We start from the raw sequence: 19,036 nt of genomic DNA, 5'->3' as shown, positions 1-19,036 counted from the left end.
CCTACTGTGGAGACTCAGTCTATCTACTCACGGGAAAATGATCCTTCTGTGCTCTCCTTGACCTAGAGAGCGCGTTTTCTTAGAAAGTGAAGGTCCCCGTCATGCTGGTATGGGAGACTGGTACTGTCATCGGATCTTTCACCCAAGAATGTTCGTGTTGTATGCACATTAAATAGCAGACTTTTCCACTCTTGCTTGCTCTCATGCTTCATCAGACCAGACTTTGGTTCCATGGAGTTTACATACTTGTTCAGAAAGTCTGGGGTAGCTTTTAAGCCTTTCTTACTGATTATACCATCAAAATACCTCCCCCCCCCACCCCTGACACTCTGTTACCTAAACCCCAGACTTCTCCTTGGCCCCACCGCACACATGCATGAGCCTTGCCACGAGCATGGAAAGGCTGGCATAGAATGTGCCGGCTGGGAGGGGACTGGGAACCATGTCTGGAGAGCTCCAGGGTGGATGTTCAGGCGTGTGTCCCAGCTGAGGTTCCTGCTGTTTGCCCCCAGGTGTGGCCCTTGCAGAGTATGTGAGTCATACTTGCTGAAGAAATGAATGTTCTATAGGGAGTACTACATATTATCTAGTCTTTGACCCACCCCAGATGCCTTCGGAGCTCTTCCCTCCCCCTTGCTTCTGTCAGGTGTCTGCTCCCATTTCCCCCTGACACAGAGGCCTGCCCCCACCCACCACTCCCTGTCCCCTGCTGCCCCCGTCCCCACCCTCTGTGTTTCCTCAGGGCTCCAGTCTACTCTCCTCCTCTGTTACCTGCCTGCCCCAGGCCTGGAGTGTGAGCTGCAGAGCAGGACCTGCCTGGCCTCTGCTGTGCCCTGTGCCCAGAGCAGTGCCTGCAGGAGAGCCCCCATGCCAGTCAAGAACTAGCCCTCCAGGCAGCTGTGACAGTGGGGCACTGGGCAAGATGCTAAGTGAGTCAGCCCGAGTCTCCTGGTTTGAAAATGTGGATAGGAATCCACCCCCTCATAGGCTTGAATGAATGAATGCATGGGAAGTGCCGGCAGAGCTTTCCAGAGATGCTGCTCATCTGTGTTCTAAAGTCACAAACCATTCAACTTCTGTTAGGTAATAAGATTTAAAAAAAAAAAAAAAAATCAAGTATCTCTGAAGGGTCAAAGGACATGCTTTCAGTTCAAATATATTGCCTAACATGTAACTAGCAGAAGGGTTCTGTTGACAGTTGTGGAAGTGGGAGAGGTTATTTTGGAAGTGTAGGATGATTATGTGCTCAGTATACTAAAATTCTCTGCTGTTTACATTTTCTCCTTTGGGTCAACATTTATTAAGGGATTCTGTCACATGCCGGGCTCTGCTCTGTGCCAGAGCTGCAGAAATAGTGGGTGAGGTCTGCCTTCAGGGATCTTCAGTTAAGTGGAGCAGCTAGGGATCGATCGTAAGTGAAAGTTTTGAGAATTCTAGATCCTTTTTTTTTTTTTTTTTTGAAAGAGTGGGAGGGGGAGGGGCAGAAAGAGAGAAGGAAACAGAGATGCAAAAGTGGGCTCTGAGCTGTGAGCACAGAGCCTGATGTGGGGCCTGAACTCTAGAACCATGAAATCATGACCTGAGCCAAAGTCAGATGCTTAACCGACTGAGCCACCCAGGTGCCCCTAGATTATTCTCATTTAAGGATGCTTTTCCTCTTTCATGTCTCTGAGGATAGAATCCACATGCTCAAGGCCGTCTGCTCAGGTTCTGTTGCTGAATCTGTTGGGAGTTAGGGAAATAGTTTAGGGAGGGGCAGAGGTGGGCCGAGTGTGTGTCTCACCTTTAGCTGGTCTGCCCACCAGGCACCGGACAGTCTGCCTGGGAATATGAGGGGCAGAGTTGGCTTGCGGACAGGGATAGCTTTGCTTGGCAGGCACGTGTGGTATGACTTGCGTTCTCTTTCCTAAAGCGTGAGCTCTTCCGCTGAGTATGGTGCTTCTCTTTCATTGTGATGGTCAAATATCCTCTGGAGCCACTTACCATGTTAAGTGGTTAATCTTTTTTGTCCTCACTTGTAAAATGGGAGAAATAACATCCATGCATTTATTCAGCCAGTACTTACTGTGCAACTACTTAGTCTAGGCACCTAGAACAAAAGTAGGTTTTGCCCTTAAGGGGTTTAAAATTGTAAGGGTTAAATGAGTGTGTGTGTTGGGGGGGGGTAGAAAGGGAAAGAAGGAGGTGTACTAAGGAGATGTTCAAATAAATACTCAAAAAAAAAAAAATCTCTTTTTATATGGGGCTTTCTAGTTTGCTGTCTTAAAAGACCAAAAAATCTGGACTCATTGTGAATTGTTAATCACTTGCATTTTGTTTCCACACATCTCTTTCCACAAAGGCTCTGAAGCTTAGAGTATTTAATATATTTCTCTAAAGATTTTGTTTTGCTTAGAGCGGGGAGTAGACTGATGAGTGAAGGGAAGAACAAAAGAATTGATTATAAATAACAAGTCAGAGAAAAAGGATGGACTGTTTCTCCCTAGAATCCACTTTTTTTTTTTTTAAATTTTTTTTTTTTAATGTTTTATTTATTTCTAGGAGAGAGATAGAGACAGCATGAGCAGGGGAGGGTCAGAGAGAGAGGGAGACACAGAATCCGAAATAGGCTCCAGGCTCTGAGCTGGCAGTCAGCACAGAGCCCGATGCGGGGCTCGAACCCACGAACCGCGAGATCATGACCCAAGCGAAAGTCGGACGCTTAACCGACTAAGCCACCCAGGCGCCCCCCTAGAATCCACTTTAATTAACATAAGTTATTTGAGGATTTTTTTTTCCTAATAGGTTGCCTGTGGGTTCTTAAAAAATTAACTCACTATTTTTTAGAGCAGTTTAGGTTTAAAGGGAAATTGAGCAGAATGTAGTGTTCCCTGACAGATCATAGTCACCCAAAGTCTCTAGTTTACATTAGAGTTCCCTCTGGTGTGTTCACCAGTGTAGTATCCTACGGAGTAGTGTCCCTGCCCTAAAAATTCTCTGTGCCCCACCCGTCCCTCCCCCTCTCCCCTAACTTCTGGCAGCCACTGATCCTTTTATTGTCTCCATAGTTTTGCCTTTTCTAGAATGCTCTACAGTTGTAATCATACAGTATGTAGCCTTTTCAGATTGGCTTCTTTCACCTGTAATAATACACATTAGAGGGTCCTCTGTGTCTTTTCATGGCTTGATAGCTCATTTCTTTTTATTGCTGAATAATTTTCTGTTGTCTGGATGTACCACGGTTTATCCATTCACCTGCTTGAAGGACACATTGGTTGATTGCAAGTTTGGGAAGTTTTGAGTAAAGCTACTACACCTGTGTGCAGGTTTTTGTGTGGACATAAGTTTTCAGTTCAATTGGTTAAATACCAAGGAATATAGTTGCTAGGTCTGACAGTTAAGAATACATTTAATTTTGTAAGAAACTGCCAGACGTCTTCAGAGGCTGTGCCATTTTGCACTCCCACCATCCATGAACAAGAGGTCATATTTTTTTTTAGTTTTGTTTTTAGGTTTTAATTATTTATTTTGAGAGAGACAGGACAGCATGAGCAGGAATGGGATAGAGAGTGAGGGAGAGAGAGAATTCCAAGAGGGTCCACACTGTCAGCACAGAGCCTAATGTGGGGCTGAACTCATGAAACCAGGAGATCATGACCTGAGGCAGAACCAAGAGTCAGACACTTAACGGGCTGAGCCATCCAGATGCCCCATGAGAGGTCCTGTAGATCCATATGCACAGCAGTTGGTGTTATCAGTATTTTGGATTTTGCCCATTTTAATAGGTCAGTGGTGGTGTCTCATTTTAATTTGCATTTCTCTAATGCCATATGATGTTGAACATCTTTTCACATGCTTATTGGTCATCTGCATGTCTTCTTTGGGGAGTTTTAAAAATTCTTTGTGTATTTTGGGCAGTTGTCCTTTATCAGATGTTTTTGGCAAACATTTTCTCGCAGTCTCTGGATTTTCTTCTCATTCTTACAACGCTGTCTTTTGCAGAGCACAAGTTTTTAAATTTCCATGAAGGCCGGCTCCTCAGTTATTTCTCTCATGGATCACACCTTTGGTGGTGTATCTGAAATGTCATCGCCAGGGGTGCCTGGGTGGCTCAGTCAGTTAAGTGTCTGACTTTGGTTCAGGTCATGATCTCACCATCCGTGGGTTCAAGCCCTGCATTGGCGTGTGCTGACAGCTCAGAGCCTGGAGCCTGCTTCGTGTTCTGTATCTCCCTCTCTCTCTGCCCCTCCCCAGCTTGTGCTCTGTCTCTCTCTATCTCAAAAGTAAGTAAACGTTAAAAGGGAAAAAAAATTTAAAAATAAATAAATAAAATGTCGTCTCCATACCCAGGGTCCTCTGTGTTGCCTCTTGTTATCTCCAAGGACTTTTATAGTTTTATGTTTTACATTTAGGTCTGTGGTCCATCTTGAGTGAGTTTTTGTGAAGGGTTTAAAGTCGATGTTCAGATTGATTTTTGTTTGTTTTTTTCTAGTGACTGTTCAGTTGCTCTGGCAACATTTGCTGAAAAGACTATCTTTGCTTCACCTTATTGCCTTTGGTCCTTTGTTGGTTGCCGTGTTTAGAAAATGTTTATTTGTGTCACTTCTCTAGAAATCTGATACTGTAGAATTTAAGAGCTCCCCCTTCCCCCGGAAACACTCCCTTTCCTTCCCCTTTCCCCTTTTCTTAAAACTGTAAGAACTCAAGCCTTTGTAGGATAATTGCAGAGTGAGAGCCCCTTCTCAGATTTACGTGGGGTTAACTGCAGGATTATTAAGCCAGGGGGTCCCCATGCAGACTCCCTCACCACCGTGTGACAGAAATACTGACTTGAATGCCCGAAACAAAGGGATGACACCTACCACTGGGTTCCCATGTAGAAGCTGTACTTTTGAAGGCTGGAGTAGACAGGACTGGGGCTGTGCTCCTGTTCCCCCTCACTCACTGAACTTGCTGCCCTCCTCTGGTGGCCTTATCTTGTGACTGCACCTCCACTGGGCTGTCCTAACTCATTAGACTGTCATCATTTAAAAAAGGAAAAAATTGTTTTAATCTTTATTTTTGAGAGAGAGAGAGAGAGAGTGTGAATTCATGACTTGAGCCGAAGTCGGATGCTTAAGTGACTACACCACCCAGGCGCCCCTAGACTGTCACCATTTAAAGCCTGCTTGAGTCTGTCTTTAGGTGTTGTGTGTGTAAGATATTACTTGATAAATGCAGCAAGTTAAAATAGTTTAAAATGTCTTTATTTAGAATGAGATTCCACAACAAATCAGGAATCTTGACTTTAGAAAAATCCTAGAAGGAAGTGAACTTGTAGGCCATATTTCGCCCACAGGTTTATTTGGCTCGTATTTCTCTGTCTTTCATTCTAAAATTTGAATTGTGGCAAACATTTAAAAATTAGGAAACTTTATGGGCACCTGGTTGGCTCAGTTGGTTGAGCATCTGACTTCTGCTCAGGTCATGATCTCACATTTCGTGAGTTTGAGCCCCACATCAGGCTCTGTGCTGAGAGTTCAGAGCCTGGAGCCTGCTTTAGATTATGTGTCTCCCTCTCTGACCCTCCCCGCCCATGCACTGTCTCCCTGTCTCTCTCTTTCAAAAATAAATAAACATAAAAGAAATAAAAATTAGGAAACTTTACACAAAAATAGCCATATTTCTAGCTTTTCTGTAAAAAATCAGATCTGAACCCACTGGGCCTGTGTGTGTCCCTGTTCTCCAACCTCCCTAGCCTGGTGCACTTCCCCAGCATTGCCCCGTAAATTTGTTTTTAGTCTTAGTTTTGTTTTGGTTTGGTTTTTGGCAATCACTTAGGCTGCAGCTTAAGTTGCTTTTCCTATGGATTTTTGCTCCAGGATTAGAGCTGTATGTGGTCACATACTGACTAGTGTTAGGAAGGAGCCCTGTGAGGGGATGTGTATGTGGTGGCCAGAGGTGACTGGCCCCAGGGACCTGCTGTGAGTCAGATTTTAGAGAAACACCTATATAGAGGGAGAGCCCTTCATACGCTTCCCTTAAGAGCAAGCCCATGGCTGAGGTGGTAATGCTGCCCACTCTGTGCTTTATCTTTGTGTGCAAGCTTATCTTTTCTTTGTGCTTGACCTTTTAGATTTTCCCTGCTTGGTAGAGTGCCTTTAATGTGTTCAGTAAGTATTTGGTGCCACGTTTGCTTAAGACTTTGTTCTTTTAGAGATAGTTGTGCATACATTCATTCTTCATAATGCTGCCACATTTGCTTCCTTATCGACAGGAGGAGGAGGAGACAGTGCCCGGAAAGCTTAATTGACTGTCACAAGGTCAAACATTATTAAAGAACAGAGATGGAAGTTTAGATAGTTTTCTGACTGCAGATAACGGTGTTCTCTTTCCACTGTCGCTGTTGACTATTCAAACCACGAAATGTTCACCCCCAGACTCTATTGATTTCAGTTTGATCGCTTTGCTTATTATCTTATGAAGAAGTATAACATTACTATGAACAGTTTTTGTAATACTTTGCCACGCTGAATTCTCAGTTCTTTTGAAATGCATCAGACTTCTCAAAAAGGTATTTAGAGTTCAGAATTTGGCACTAGTGGTTCAAGATATAAACATACAGCTCTTATTTTTTTTTTTTTTTTAACCACTAGAGGCCCAGTGTCATTCCCATGAAAAATCTGCTTTTTTAAATGGACTCTTTAAAATGCAAAGCACCCAATCCTTGAACTTATTAATTGGATGAAAATTGGCAAAGCCTATACAAACAAATTAGGAGAGAGACCCTAATAGGGGCGCATGGTGTGACCTTATGTCCTGAGACCCAGGGACAGGCAGTTTACACTGGTGGCATTGGCCTAATTTATTAACAGATTTTCTCTTTCATCTCAAAAGGTCCTGCTTCAGCCAGTAAATTCTCTGGAAAAACCTTATCTGTAGATATATGAGAATGTTAATTTAAACATTTAAAATTTATGAGATTATTTTGATACTGTTACCAGTTATGATCTCCTGACATTTAGGCAACCCATATTTTCTTTGGAACGTTTTTCAGCACAAAAGGATAAGAAAAATTCTCTGCAAAGAATTGAAATGGTGCATAAATCAGAATGAAGAAATATCCATCGATCTGGAACAGTGATAGTCTGTTGATGTGGCTGAAATACATATTTAACAGTGGAAACTAATATAAACAGTTAATGGGAAGAACCGTGACTTAATGAGAATGTTGGCCTTCATTGCAGAGGATGCCAAGGACATTTGCTAATGAAGACTGTAGCAGTTGGTATTTGTTAACTGAAGATTAGATGTGGGTAGTTGATGGGTGTTCCCAGCTGGGCCAGAAGTTCCTGGGAATAGTGTGACCTTGATATTTGTTAGCCCCTCTCAGATTTACCATAGAATGAGTCATAGTCCTGAAACATCTCACAGTACAGGAGATGGCTTTTCCGGAGTCCAAGGTTACGGGGACACTTTTTAGAACAAAGCTTAAGGGCTGTATTATGGACACACTGGAAATTAAATGAAACCGTCAGTGGTGCTATATGTCTTTTAAAAAGGCTTTCCTCCATGTTTTTAAAGCAAGGACTGACCTTGTGATTATAAAAGAAACCTGTATGCACAGATTTGTGTTTTCTCCTGCAATGCTTCTTAACTTCCACTATGTAATATTCTCAGAAAGAATGTGCCAAATGACAAATTATTGAACTATACTGCATAATAATGAAGTCTTCTTAAAATTTAAATTTGTTAGTGTTTGAAGTATCCTTTGTAACAAAAAATCTACGTATTTGTTGTCCCATGGAATTACTACAGTGAGCTGTTATGAATCTTCCGTTCTTAACTATTTTTATAGCAGAATTGGAGGTTTGCAGGGCCCCTGGGTGGCTCAGTCAGTTAAGCATCTGACTGTTGGTTTCGGCTCAGGTCATGATCTTATGGTTGTGAGATTGAGTCCCATGTTGGGCTTTGTGCTGAGCGTGGAGCCTGCTTAGGATTCTCTCTCTCTTTAACTCTGCCTCTTCCCATCCCAACCACCCTCCCCTTAAATAAATAAATAGCCATGAAAAATTAGAACTGGAGGTTTGCTTTTTTAAGACGGAAGCAGTTAACCAGGATATGGGGTGTTATCTTTTAATACTCCAAATACAGTTTGACTCTGTGAAGGTAGAATCTTGTAACGTTCTAATGCTGTATCTTTAACTATATCAGGATCGATGGGTAAAAACATCAAAGCATGACTTTAGAATCCTGTGTGATTGGTTATGAAATTAGCATGTAGATCCCATAAGATCTTAGAATTCTTCACATTGGAGGATCCCCTAATACAATACAGTCATTCTATAAACCAGAAAACCTTGAGACCCAACAAATTCAAGGGACTCCTCCAAGGTTTTACCACTCACTGGTAGCATAAAAGCAATAAATATCTCCATATAATGTGATTTCTTAACGTTTATTTTAAATTGTTACATTCTGAACTTTCTCCTGAGAAATAGTAGCTTCATTTCTTTTACCACTAAATTGCTAAACACTTACTTTAGTCATGTAATAATACCTCTTAAAGGTAGAGGACTTCATTCCTGTTGAATCCAGGCAGTTGCCTGGAGTCTGGAAATAAATCTTATCTGCCTCTTACCTGCTTAGTGGAGAACATTGTGGTGAACAGCAAGTTAGCCACAATTTGAGGAAAAGAGGGACAATGCATAGAAGATACAGATGTTCAGCTTAATGATCCAACTCTTCCTCATTCAAATGCCCAAGAGCAAAATGGCTCCATTTCACCCCACCTATGGCATTCTTAAATGCAACCAGGCATCTTTAAAGAAAAAAAAAGATAATACGAAATCCAAATGACAGTAAGGAAGCCAGGAACTAGTCAAGATAGAAACAAAGATAATGTGAGGAGAACTTTTCAAGGGATCCCCAAAGCAAAAGCAAATGCCTAAAATACTGCAAAGGCAGAAATGAGATTCAGAAACACTAAAGATCATTTGATGTGAATGAAAAGGTGATGGAGTAAAAGTGGAAGATCGATGGAGGGGGTCGGTGGTGTGCACTCACAGCGGGGGGCTGGCCTTCAAGGGTGGCATGGGTAGAGGACAGTCTGATCACTGGGGCCAGACACCCAGCCTCCACTACTCTGTTGTTTCCTTCCCACCTCTGGTTCAGGAATCACAGATGATTTCGGGATCATTCATCACAAACTTGGACTTGATGTCTGTCTCAGTGAAATTTTTGCTTTGAATTACACTTTATATTCCCTCCTCTTAATTCTGAAGGTGATTTGTAACCTATATTTATATATAAAAAAAAAGTTTCCCTGAAATCTGCATGTCCTCCTTCCTCTCCTATCCCCACCACATTGAGGATGAAAAGAAAGTTTCCTTACCTCTCCACAGAAGCCATTTTATAATAAGGCTTTGTATAGAAGTTGATGGCATTTGTTAAATGTGCTGATTGACCAAAAGGTGCCACGAAAAGCCAGTTTGGGCAGGGTCTTAGGATGAGCATCAGTCCCCTTCTGTGGACGTGCACGGCCTCATCTGTAGACATTCGGTCTGCTCACCTGTAAAGTCCTTATGTCCACATTTGCCCTTTTTTTAGAAAAGGAGCTATTAAACTGGCATTTATTTAGATTTTTCTTAGGATCCGTAGCAGGTATCTATTCCATCCAGTCTGTTGGGTGGATGGCTTCTTTGTCTAAAATGTTTATTTTGTAGTAATATTAGTGTACTAAGTAAATCCTTTGGGTGATGCAGGAGGGTAGGACACCGACTAGTCTGGGCATAGACTTTGTTTTTAACAAATTAAGTGCTGTCCCCCAAACACACACGCTTGGACAATCTCTGTCTTACAAAGATTTCTTCGTTAAAAAAAAAAAGATATAACATGATATTCCTTTCATTCAGACTTTCAGAGGTTAGCCAGAGGTGCCCACAACAACTCTCTAAGTTCACATTCTCTGTCTATTACGGTTCCAGGGGATTTTAAGGCTTCCCTAAGCCCGTTAGTCTTTGTGTTTATGCCTGTAGCACACATACTCTGTGTTTTGGGTGAAGCTTGTCGAGACGCCCAACACGATGAAAGTCATAGCCACAGACAGCCTCTAAAAGATGCTGAGAAATGTAGTCCTGAAAACATTTGGGGATGTGATGTCCTGGTGAGCCCGTAAGAAGCAGCAGTCATGCGTGAAAGACCATGCGCTCCGCAGAGGACTGCCTTTGGAGATTGCTCTCTGTGTGTAGGGTTTTCATAGCCAAGAATAAAATGTGCAGTTACGGATTCAGTTTTCTAGGGAGTAAAGGACAAATAACAACTACATCCTTTATCTGGAAGGGTACTTATTTTTCCTCAAAATACACTGCTGATTTTTACATTTTAAACTATATTCTAAAGCCGGGGGGGGGGCGCCTGGGTGGCTTAGTCGGTTAAGCGTCCGACTTTCGCTTAGGTCATGATCTCGCGGTTCGTGGGTTCGAGCCCCGCATTGGGCTCTGTGCTGACTGCCAGCTCAGAGCCTGGAGCCTGTTTCAGTCTGTGACTCCCTCTCTCTCTGACCCTCCCCTGCTCACGCTGTCTCTCTCTCTCTTAGAAAAAAAACATTAAAAAAAAAAAAAAAAAAAAAATTTAAAGCCAGGGGACCCCAGGCTTGTCCCTCAGTGTTCGTTACTAAGGATCTCATATTTGTCAGCCCTCGTCAACTGTATTCTTCTGCTGCAGTATCTTGATACTTGCTGGGCATAAAGACTTTCCTATTTATCTATCATAAATTCACCAAATACCTGCTGCATGTCTTGTGTCAGGCATGAGCCAGACTCTGGAGATAGAGGTAGTGAATGTCTGAGTGCTAGTTCCCTCAGCTGCTCCAGAACTCTGTCTTAGTCTGTCCTGGCTGCCAGAGCACAAATACTGTCGATTGGGTAGCTTACACAGCAGAAATGTGTTTCTCACAGTTCTGGAGGCTGGAGGTCTGAGATAACAGTGTCTGTCTGCGTGGTCAGGTTCTGGTGAGGCCCCTCTGCCTGGTTTACAGACCTGCTTTCTTGCATCCTGTCTTGGTGGGGACAGAGTGCTCTGGTCCTGTCACCCCCTTATACAGCCTCCCATCCCACCGTGGGGGCCCCACCCTCATGAGTTCATCTAAACTCAGTCACCTCCCGGAGGCCCCACCCCCAGGTAGCATCACATTAAGAGTTAGTGCTTCAGCGTGTGAATTGGGGTGAACTGGGGGCGCACAAACGTCCCGTCCATTGCGTGCTTTTTATGGGGCTTACTTGCATTGTCATTCTGGGGGTCTCTTTGCTTTCTTCTCTGTTGTACCTCTTGTTTCCAGGATCCTATGTGATCATCTTCCTAGATGTATTCCCTCGTTCTAGAAGGGCACATCCTTTCATAGCTGGGAAAGAATAAGTACAAGGTAAAATTGTCCTTGAATGTCTGAAATATCTCTTCTACCCTCCTACTTGATGGGTTGTCTGGTTGGTTAGTTAGAGATGGCCCTTTTGGTCTTTGGAAGTTTTCAGATTGCTTTATCTGTGGCATTCTGAGTTTATACTCTTAGTACTAGGTAGTTGGAGTCTAATTCAGGCAACTGGTTCTTTAATTCTGATCCCATTTCCTATGTTGTTACTTTCTCCCTCATGTGCTTTCTCTTTTTGGAATGACTGCTTTTCTGTTCTGTTTCCTGGTTTTGTTTTCATTTCTCGTTTCTGGGATATACTTCAGCTTTATCTTCAAACTCTTTTTTTTTGGCTGTTTTCTGTTTATTTTCAAGAGCTTTCTTGGTTTTTCTGATTTTCTTTTTTATAGTATTCAAGCTTTGTTGCACGAGTGCCTTGTCTTCTGTGTGAATATGCTACAGATTTGTTTTTTGTTTCTGTTTTTGAGTTTTCCTTCTGTTCACTACATCGTTTCTCTCTCCAGCAAGCTTTTGATTCTGTGTTTTGTCTCCGTCTTTACTGTTGGAACCCTCCGTCAGCTCCCTGATGACCCCTGGCTGTTGATGGTCATGGAATATGAAGGCATTGAAGAAGCTAACAGGAAACTGTGTAGGCAAGATTCCTTAAGCTAGTGGCATTGCTGTAGTGATCCAGCCTCGGGTGACGCCTTTTGCAGGAGACTCTAGATAATCTGCGGGACTATTTAATTGATGCAGAAAAGATGCTTCCAGTCTCCTACTGGGAATGGAAAGTGGAGGGTGAATACTTTGAGACCCAGTTGAGGAAAGGAATGAGAGCCCTGCTCTTTAGACGTCCATTTCCCTCCAGTTGTCAGCCTTGCTCTCCCCACTGCCCAGCTGTTCAGTGAACTAAGTACCAGAGGAGTGAGGGGAAGGAGCCTGTAGACAGGTCTGTTTCAGAACAGCTCCTGTAAATGATGAGCATGTTCAGAAACCTCCAGTACTTGCTCTTTGTGCATCCTGATTCAGTTACAGTTGGTGGGCAGTCCTCCATGAATTTGGGGAACACCCCCATCGTCTAGATGGCAGAGTGACCTAGACCATGTCTTTGAAGATGCTGCCAGCACTCTCCTTCCTCCAGCCCTATGGCGGGGAGGGGTGTCACAGCTCCACGTGTGTAGGATCTCACTGGGTCCAGCACTGGGCCTCACCCCTGCTTTTCACAGCACCTTTCCTGGGGTTCTGAAGGCCAAACTGGCTTACTGTTCAGAGCAGGCCGTTAGATGCCATCTTCCTTCACTTCCCTTTCATTTCCTCGGAATTTGGGGGGACCTCTTACCTGCTATGTTTCCTCTCCCATTCTCTTGGTCCTTGTGGGTTCATTCCTTTCTTATTTCTTCTCTTTGAAGAGATAATTTGGAAAGAGAATCATGTGGGTTCTAGTACTTCATTTTTAGCCATAAGTCTCTAATTTGTATTTTAAGATGACCATTTGTGCTACTGTGTCAAATGGCCTGAGGGAAGAACAGTTCTGCAGGGAGCCCCATTGGGAGTCCACGGGAGGCCTAGCCCAGCCTGGAGAGAGAAGGGAAGGCCTGAAACCCCGGGAAGCTGGGCTGGGCAGCACTAGCTGTCTGTGGGGGGCAGGAGGGTGGGTGGGGCACCACCTGCTTCAGGCTGCTCTGACCTAATTTTGGAAAGCAGCTTGTAAGGTTCAGTGCGTTTACATTCTTAGAAATGGAGAGACGTTTAAAACAAGTCATGGTTCTTCATGCTGACTGTTAAAGATTTTAAATGGACAAAATGAAAATAATATATAATCATAACAAGTACACATAAACTATTACGTAGCCTTCTGTCGTCTCTCATACACTACTTATTTTACTGGTCTGCAGTCACGGAGCCCTGGGCTGTTGCTGACCCCTGTGCTGTGGTGGGTGGGCACCGCCATGACCCTTGCGGAGCTCCTCCGCACCCATGTGGCGTCTGCAGGCGGGGCCAGGGTTGGAAAACTGGAGGAAGGGCCCTCAGGCTCCTGTGGGGCACGCAGGAGTGAGGGGAGTCCAGGCGGAGTCCAGGCAGACCCCAGACTGTAGCCTTGCTGTTGGCCGTGTCAGTCCAGCGGCCAGGTTCTGCTCTCTGACAGTTTGCGGTGGATAGTCGCAGGTCAGGGAAGGCGCCTGTGTTGTGTGCCGTCCCCTGGGAGCAGAGACTCCAGGCAGCCCCTGCAGGTCGGTCAGGGAGCAGCCCACCTGTGCCCAGTGCCTCCTGGCACACGCGAAAGGCAGGGATGCTCTCTCAGGTTAGATGCGCTCTGCTTCCCTTCTAGCTGCTTTTACGCCTGACTGCTTTTTCTGATCGGTTGTAGAATTTGGGCTGATTCTCAGTGGCTGATCCCATGCCCCCCGTCACATACATGTTGATCACAGACCTCGTGGGAGCAAAGTTGGAAACAGGGCACTTCCGAGGTGTCGTCACTGCAGGCTAAGGCCTGCTCTGCGAGCAGACCTGCAGGCGTCCAGGAGGGGAAAGGGCTGAGTGTGAGAAGGTCAGCGCTGGCCAGACTTGTGGCTCCCTGAGGACTGAGTGAGGGAGTGAGTGTGGGCGGAGGCCTGGCTCAGAACCTGGCCTGTGTTCCTTGCGCACTCTTCCTCCCTCTCTCTCTCTCTCTCTCTCTCTGTTTCTGTCTCGCCATTCTTTGGGAGTATTTTGCCTTTTTAAATTCTATCTTACTGGCTTTATTTATTGGTAGCTTGTAGTATCATATCGAAGAAGAAAACAGGATGTAAAAATGCTAACCCATATTTTTCTGTTATGTTGATTGCCGTATTTCAGCAAAAAAAAAAAAGAAAGAAAGAAAGAAAAAAGAAAAAATGACTTTCCAAAGGCACATAACCCCAGACTGTTTGGTTCAAATACATATCACCCTATCAAGTGTTAGTATTTAGCAATATGAACAAAACCTACAAGTGACCCACAAGTGAAACAGGACTAATTTATCACATACCAATTTCAAAATTATTGAATGGTTTTTGCAGACTCTTATTCTTCATTCCAGAAGACTTTGTAGACACTCATCATGTCATCGCTCGGATGTATGGGTGACTTGAGGGAACATGCCCCATTTGGGCTGATGGACCTCAATCCTTTGTCCCCCTCGCTCCCCCCAAGCCTGTGTCCCCAGAAGGGGAATGAACTGGTGGAACAATGGTCCCATTTGCGTTGCCTGCCTTTTAGCTGGACGTTCCGAGCCCGCCGTGGGCCGGCTCTGTGCTGGTGCTGAGCCCCGGTGCTGGGCGAGCAGACCCCTCCCGCCTGCACAGAGGCCGTGGGGAGGCGCACTAGAAACAAGGAACAAGCCGTCATTTAAAGGATTTTCAAAGTGCTCACTTCCAGTGACCTTGCAGAACCTTGGCTTTGCCGACAGCGTGCCCTTCCAGACAGCAGGCCTCCTCCCCTCTCCCGGTCTTCAGCAACCTGGGAGCCGTGTGAGTCCTATGCCAGGTCCTGCTTGTGGAGTTTGCTGTCCATGCGGGTTGTTCCCGGGTAGGGCTGGCTGCGGGCTCTGCTGTTCCATTTAGGCACCAGCTCCCACTGGGGGCCAGTCTTCGGGAGGGGGGACCTTGGCTCTTGGGTCCCTTCCACAGGCTTGGTGGGGCCCCGGGGTGGCATTCTCTTCCAGGTGTGCTGACTGTGATCTCAAGATAATACCTTTTCTGTAGGAAAACTTTCTTATAATTCTGTTTGCCTTCAGAATTATATTGACCAACTCTGGTTATTGACGAAGTCTTGTTTCTTGAAGCAGTTTATATAACTCATTTCATCTCATCGGAGCTGAAGATTAGGCTTTACCTAAGGCTTCTGGTACACTGCAGTGGCTCATTTGGAACGATTTCTAATATTTAGATTCTTTTTGAAGACTTTGCAGGGGTGCAAGACTAGAGGGACAGAGTCACGCAGTACTAACCTTAGCCATCATCTTTTTTTTTCCTCAACAGATGCAGCAGCTTTTTTATGAGAATTACGAACAGAACAAAAAGGGGTACATTAGAGATCTCCATAACAGTAAAATTCACCGAGCCATCACCCTGCACCCCAACAAAAACCCCCCCTACCAGTACCGGCTCCATAGTTACATGCTCAGTCGCAAGATAGCCGAGCTTCGCCACCGCACCATCCAGCTCCACCGAGAGATCGTCCTGATGGGCAAGTACAGCAACACCGAGATCCACAAAGAAGACCTCCAGCTGGGGATCCCGCCTTCCTTCATGAGGTTCCAGCCGCGCCAGCGGGAGGAGATCCTGGAATGGGAGTTTCTGACTGGGAAGTACTTGTACTCTGCCGCTGAGGGCCAGCCGCCTCGGAGAGGGATGGACTCCGCTCAGAGGGAGGCCCTGGACGACATTGTCATGCAGGTCATGGAGATGATCAATGCCAACGCCAAGACCAGGGGGCGCATTATCGACTTCAAGGAGATACAGTATGGCTACCGCCGGGTGAACCCCATGTACGGGGCCGAGTACATCCTGGACCTGCTGCTTCTGTACAAAAAGCACAAAGGGAAGAAAATGACTGTCCCCGTGCGGCGACACGCGTATTTACAGCAGACCTTCAGCAAGATCCAGTTTGTGGAGCATGAGGAACTGGACGCAAAGGAGTTGGCCAACAAAATCAATCAGGAATCCGGATCCTTGTCCTTTCTCTCAAATTCCCTGAAGAAACTTGTTCCCTTTCAGCTCCCCGGGTCAAAGAATGAGCACAAAGAACCCAAAGAGAAAAAGATAAATATATTGATTCCGTTGTCTGGGCGTTTTGACATGTTTGTGAGATTCATGGGAAACTTCGAGAAGACGTGTCTCATTCCCAATCAGAACGTGAAGCTCGTGGTTCTGCTTTTCAATTCTGACTCTAACCCCGACAAGGCCAAACAAGTTGAGCTCATGAGAGATTATCGCAGTAAGTACCCTAAAGCTGACATGCAGATTTTGCCTGTGTCTGGAGAGTTTTCAAGAGCTCTGGCCCTCGAAGTGGGATCTTCCCAGTTCAGTAACGAGTCTCTGCTCTTCTTTTGTGATGTTGACCTCGTGTTTACTACAGAATTCCTTCAACGGTGTCGAGCAAATACAGTTCTGGGCCAACAGATATATTTTCCAATCATCTTTAGCCAGTATGATCCAAAGATTGTTTATAGTGGGAAAGTTCCCAGTGATAACCATTTTGCCTTCACGCAGAAAACTGGCTTCTGGAGAAACTATGGGTTCGGCATTACTTGCATTTACAAGGGAGATCTTGTCCGAGTAGGTGGCTTTGATGTTTCCATCCAGGGCTGGGGGCTCGAGGATGTGGACCTTTTCAACAAGGTTGTCCAGGCAGGCTTGAAGACATTTAGGAGCCAAGAAGTGGGAGTAGTCCATGTGCACCACCCTGTCTTCTGTGATCCCAATCTCGATCCTAAACAGTACAAAATGTGCTTGGGGTCCAAAGCATCCACATATGGGTCCACACAGCAGCTGGCTGAAATGTGGCTGGAAAAAAACGACCCAAGTTACAGTAAAAACAGCAATAACAATGGCTCAGTGAGGACAGCCTAAGGTCCAGCTTTGCTGGAAGAGACGTTTTTAATTATCTAATTTATTTTTCAAAAATTTTTTGTATGATCAGTTTTCGAAGCCCATACAAGGATATATTTTACACATGATTTTCTTACAAAGGACTCCTTGATGATTGAGCTTTTTGAACAAAAATGTGATCATGTTTGCTTTTGAACACATTTTCTTGCTGAACGTTATGTAGCAGGCCTGCTTGATGATGACTTGAAATGTACCTGATGAACAGAACTTTCTTGTTTTGTTTTGTTACGTTTCTTTTCAGACCCCTTTGCTGCGGTCCTATGGTAGAAAACATGAACATTCCTGCAAAGTATTATTGTAAGAAAACACTGTAACTCTGGTAAATGTTTTGTTGTAACTGGTAACATTGCACAGATTCGACTTTTTTGTCTTTTTTTTTTTTAATGGCGATTTTTTTTTAAGCCATTTCGTGTTCTAGTTGTAAAATAAGGAAATGTGATAATAGCCGTATCATCGTCGTCGGGAGAGCTTTCCAAAGGTGATTCTTTCCCCCAAACTTGTGCTCCTTGTGGTCACGTAGTCGTTTTAAAAGCAAGGGGAGAAAGAAGGCGTCGTAAGATGAATGGCTGCCGTTGTTGCAATGCGTGTGGCATAATGGACCTGGCGTTAAATTCCAAGAAGGATTTGGGTTTTTTTTTTCCTCCTCTTCCTGACCCTTCTCTTTAAAGGGTAAACTATTAATATTTGGAATGGCAAGAAAGAATTATTGTAATAAATCTAATGTACACAAGCTAAAACAGAAACCCGCCCTAATGAAAGCATTGGGGGAAAATGTATTTTGGTTTTGTTCATTGTGTCTTTGTTACATCGGTGGAAATGGTTGTTTCATTCTTTAATTACTGTTTTGTTTTATTCTTTGTATCTGAAATACCTTTAATTTATTTAATATCCATTGTTTAGAACTCTGCCATTTCTCAAGTACCTGTTTAGTTATTAGTATTTATGTGTTACCAGGAGTGTGTTTAGTGTTATTTTATTTGCAGTAAACTGATCTCCAAAGATTTACTTTTTGAAAGCGCTTTTCCCTCCTCAATTTTTACATTCCTTACTGTTTTACTAAATATTAAGTGTTCTTTGACAATTTTGGTGCTCACGTGTTTTGGGGACAAAAGTGAAATCTGTCATTACACCAGAAAGTTCGTTTGTTTTAAAAACTCACAGATCAAATGTGCCTTAATAAATTTTCTTTTTCATTTAGATTTCAAACAGTAATAGACTTGCCATTTTAATATACATCGTTGGAGATCTGCTTCTTTGTAAATAGTCTGTTGCTCATTCGGGAAAATAAACCAGTCAACAGTATTTTTCTATTGTACTTTTCAGGATCATGGTGTCTCATTACTCCTGTTTTGGCTGGAGAATTGTATTGCATTTGGAGAGTAAAAAACTGAAACACAGATTTATAAAGTTTCTCAACATAGTCCATTCTGTGTTCTCTAGAACAAGGGTCTTCAAACCCACTCTAAGCCCCGTCCAGCTTCTTGGTCCAACTGCAGCTTCCTGGTCCCATATTGGACTGACTGGGCCCATTGGAATCTGCATTTTAACCAGTGCCCATGTGCTGCTGTGTGCACGAACGTTCTCAGGGGTTTTAGGCTGGATTGAGCTGCAGGATAAATTCTATATTGGCCCTCTAATCCAAGAATCAAAAAAAGTTTAGATCTTTGATGCCAAGGGAGCAAGCTTTGTGGATGCCACTTCCACTCTGGGACAGGTATTTACCATGTAATGACAGTTAAGATCCAGTATAATAACATTGTGCTCTCAGGAGGAATTGCTGCCATTCGGCCTAATTGTCATTTACTTTGTGGGGATGTTTAGTTTTTCTTTGGAAAAAAAGGCACAGACATTTTTATGCTTCAGTAAGGAAGAGCACAGTATGCGTCCTGATGACAAAGTAAATTCTCCACCATACTAGCTAGTAACTAGAGAGATTTAGGACAGGGTATGAGCGGTTTCCTCATTGAGCTTGAATGTCTATCCAGCATCTTGATGACGCTTCATTCAAGTTCACCATTTCCTTCCTACTTCCACTCCTGCCGAA

The 19,036-nt window shown here is 44.1% G+C and overlaps 1 protein-coding gene across 2 annotated transcripts in view; it reads left to right on the top strand.

The window, feature by feature from the left end:
• CHSY1 (chondroitin sulfate synthase 1) overlaps window positions 1-18,307 on the top strand; it is a 72,615-nt gene extending 54,308 nt beyond the window's left edge. For both annotated transcript variants that reach the window (XM_077762397.1, XM_077762398.1), the window contains one exon: window positions 15,361-18,307. In XM_077762397.1, the coding sequence (XP_077618523.1) occupies window positions 15,361-16,953 (1,593 nt within the window). In that variant the 3' untranslated portion in view covers window positions 16,954-18,307. The remainder of the gene's footprint in view (window positions 1-15,360) is intronic.
• The last annotated feature ends 729 nt before the right edge of the window (window positions 18,308-19,036 follow it).

This window comes from Crocuta crocuta, unplaced genomic scaffold (assembly GCF_008692635.1).
Source record: "Crocuta crocuta isolate KB4526 unplaced genomic scaffold, BGI_CrCroc_1.0 scaffold93, whole genome shotgun sequence".
Taxonomy (NCBI): Eukaryota; Metazoa; Chordata; class Mammalia; order Carnivora; family Hyaenidae; genus Crocuta; species Crocuta crocuta.
Note: the sequence above shows the minus strand (reverse complement) of the source record. Positions and strands in the feature narration are given on the sequence as shown.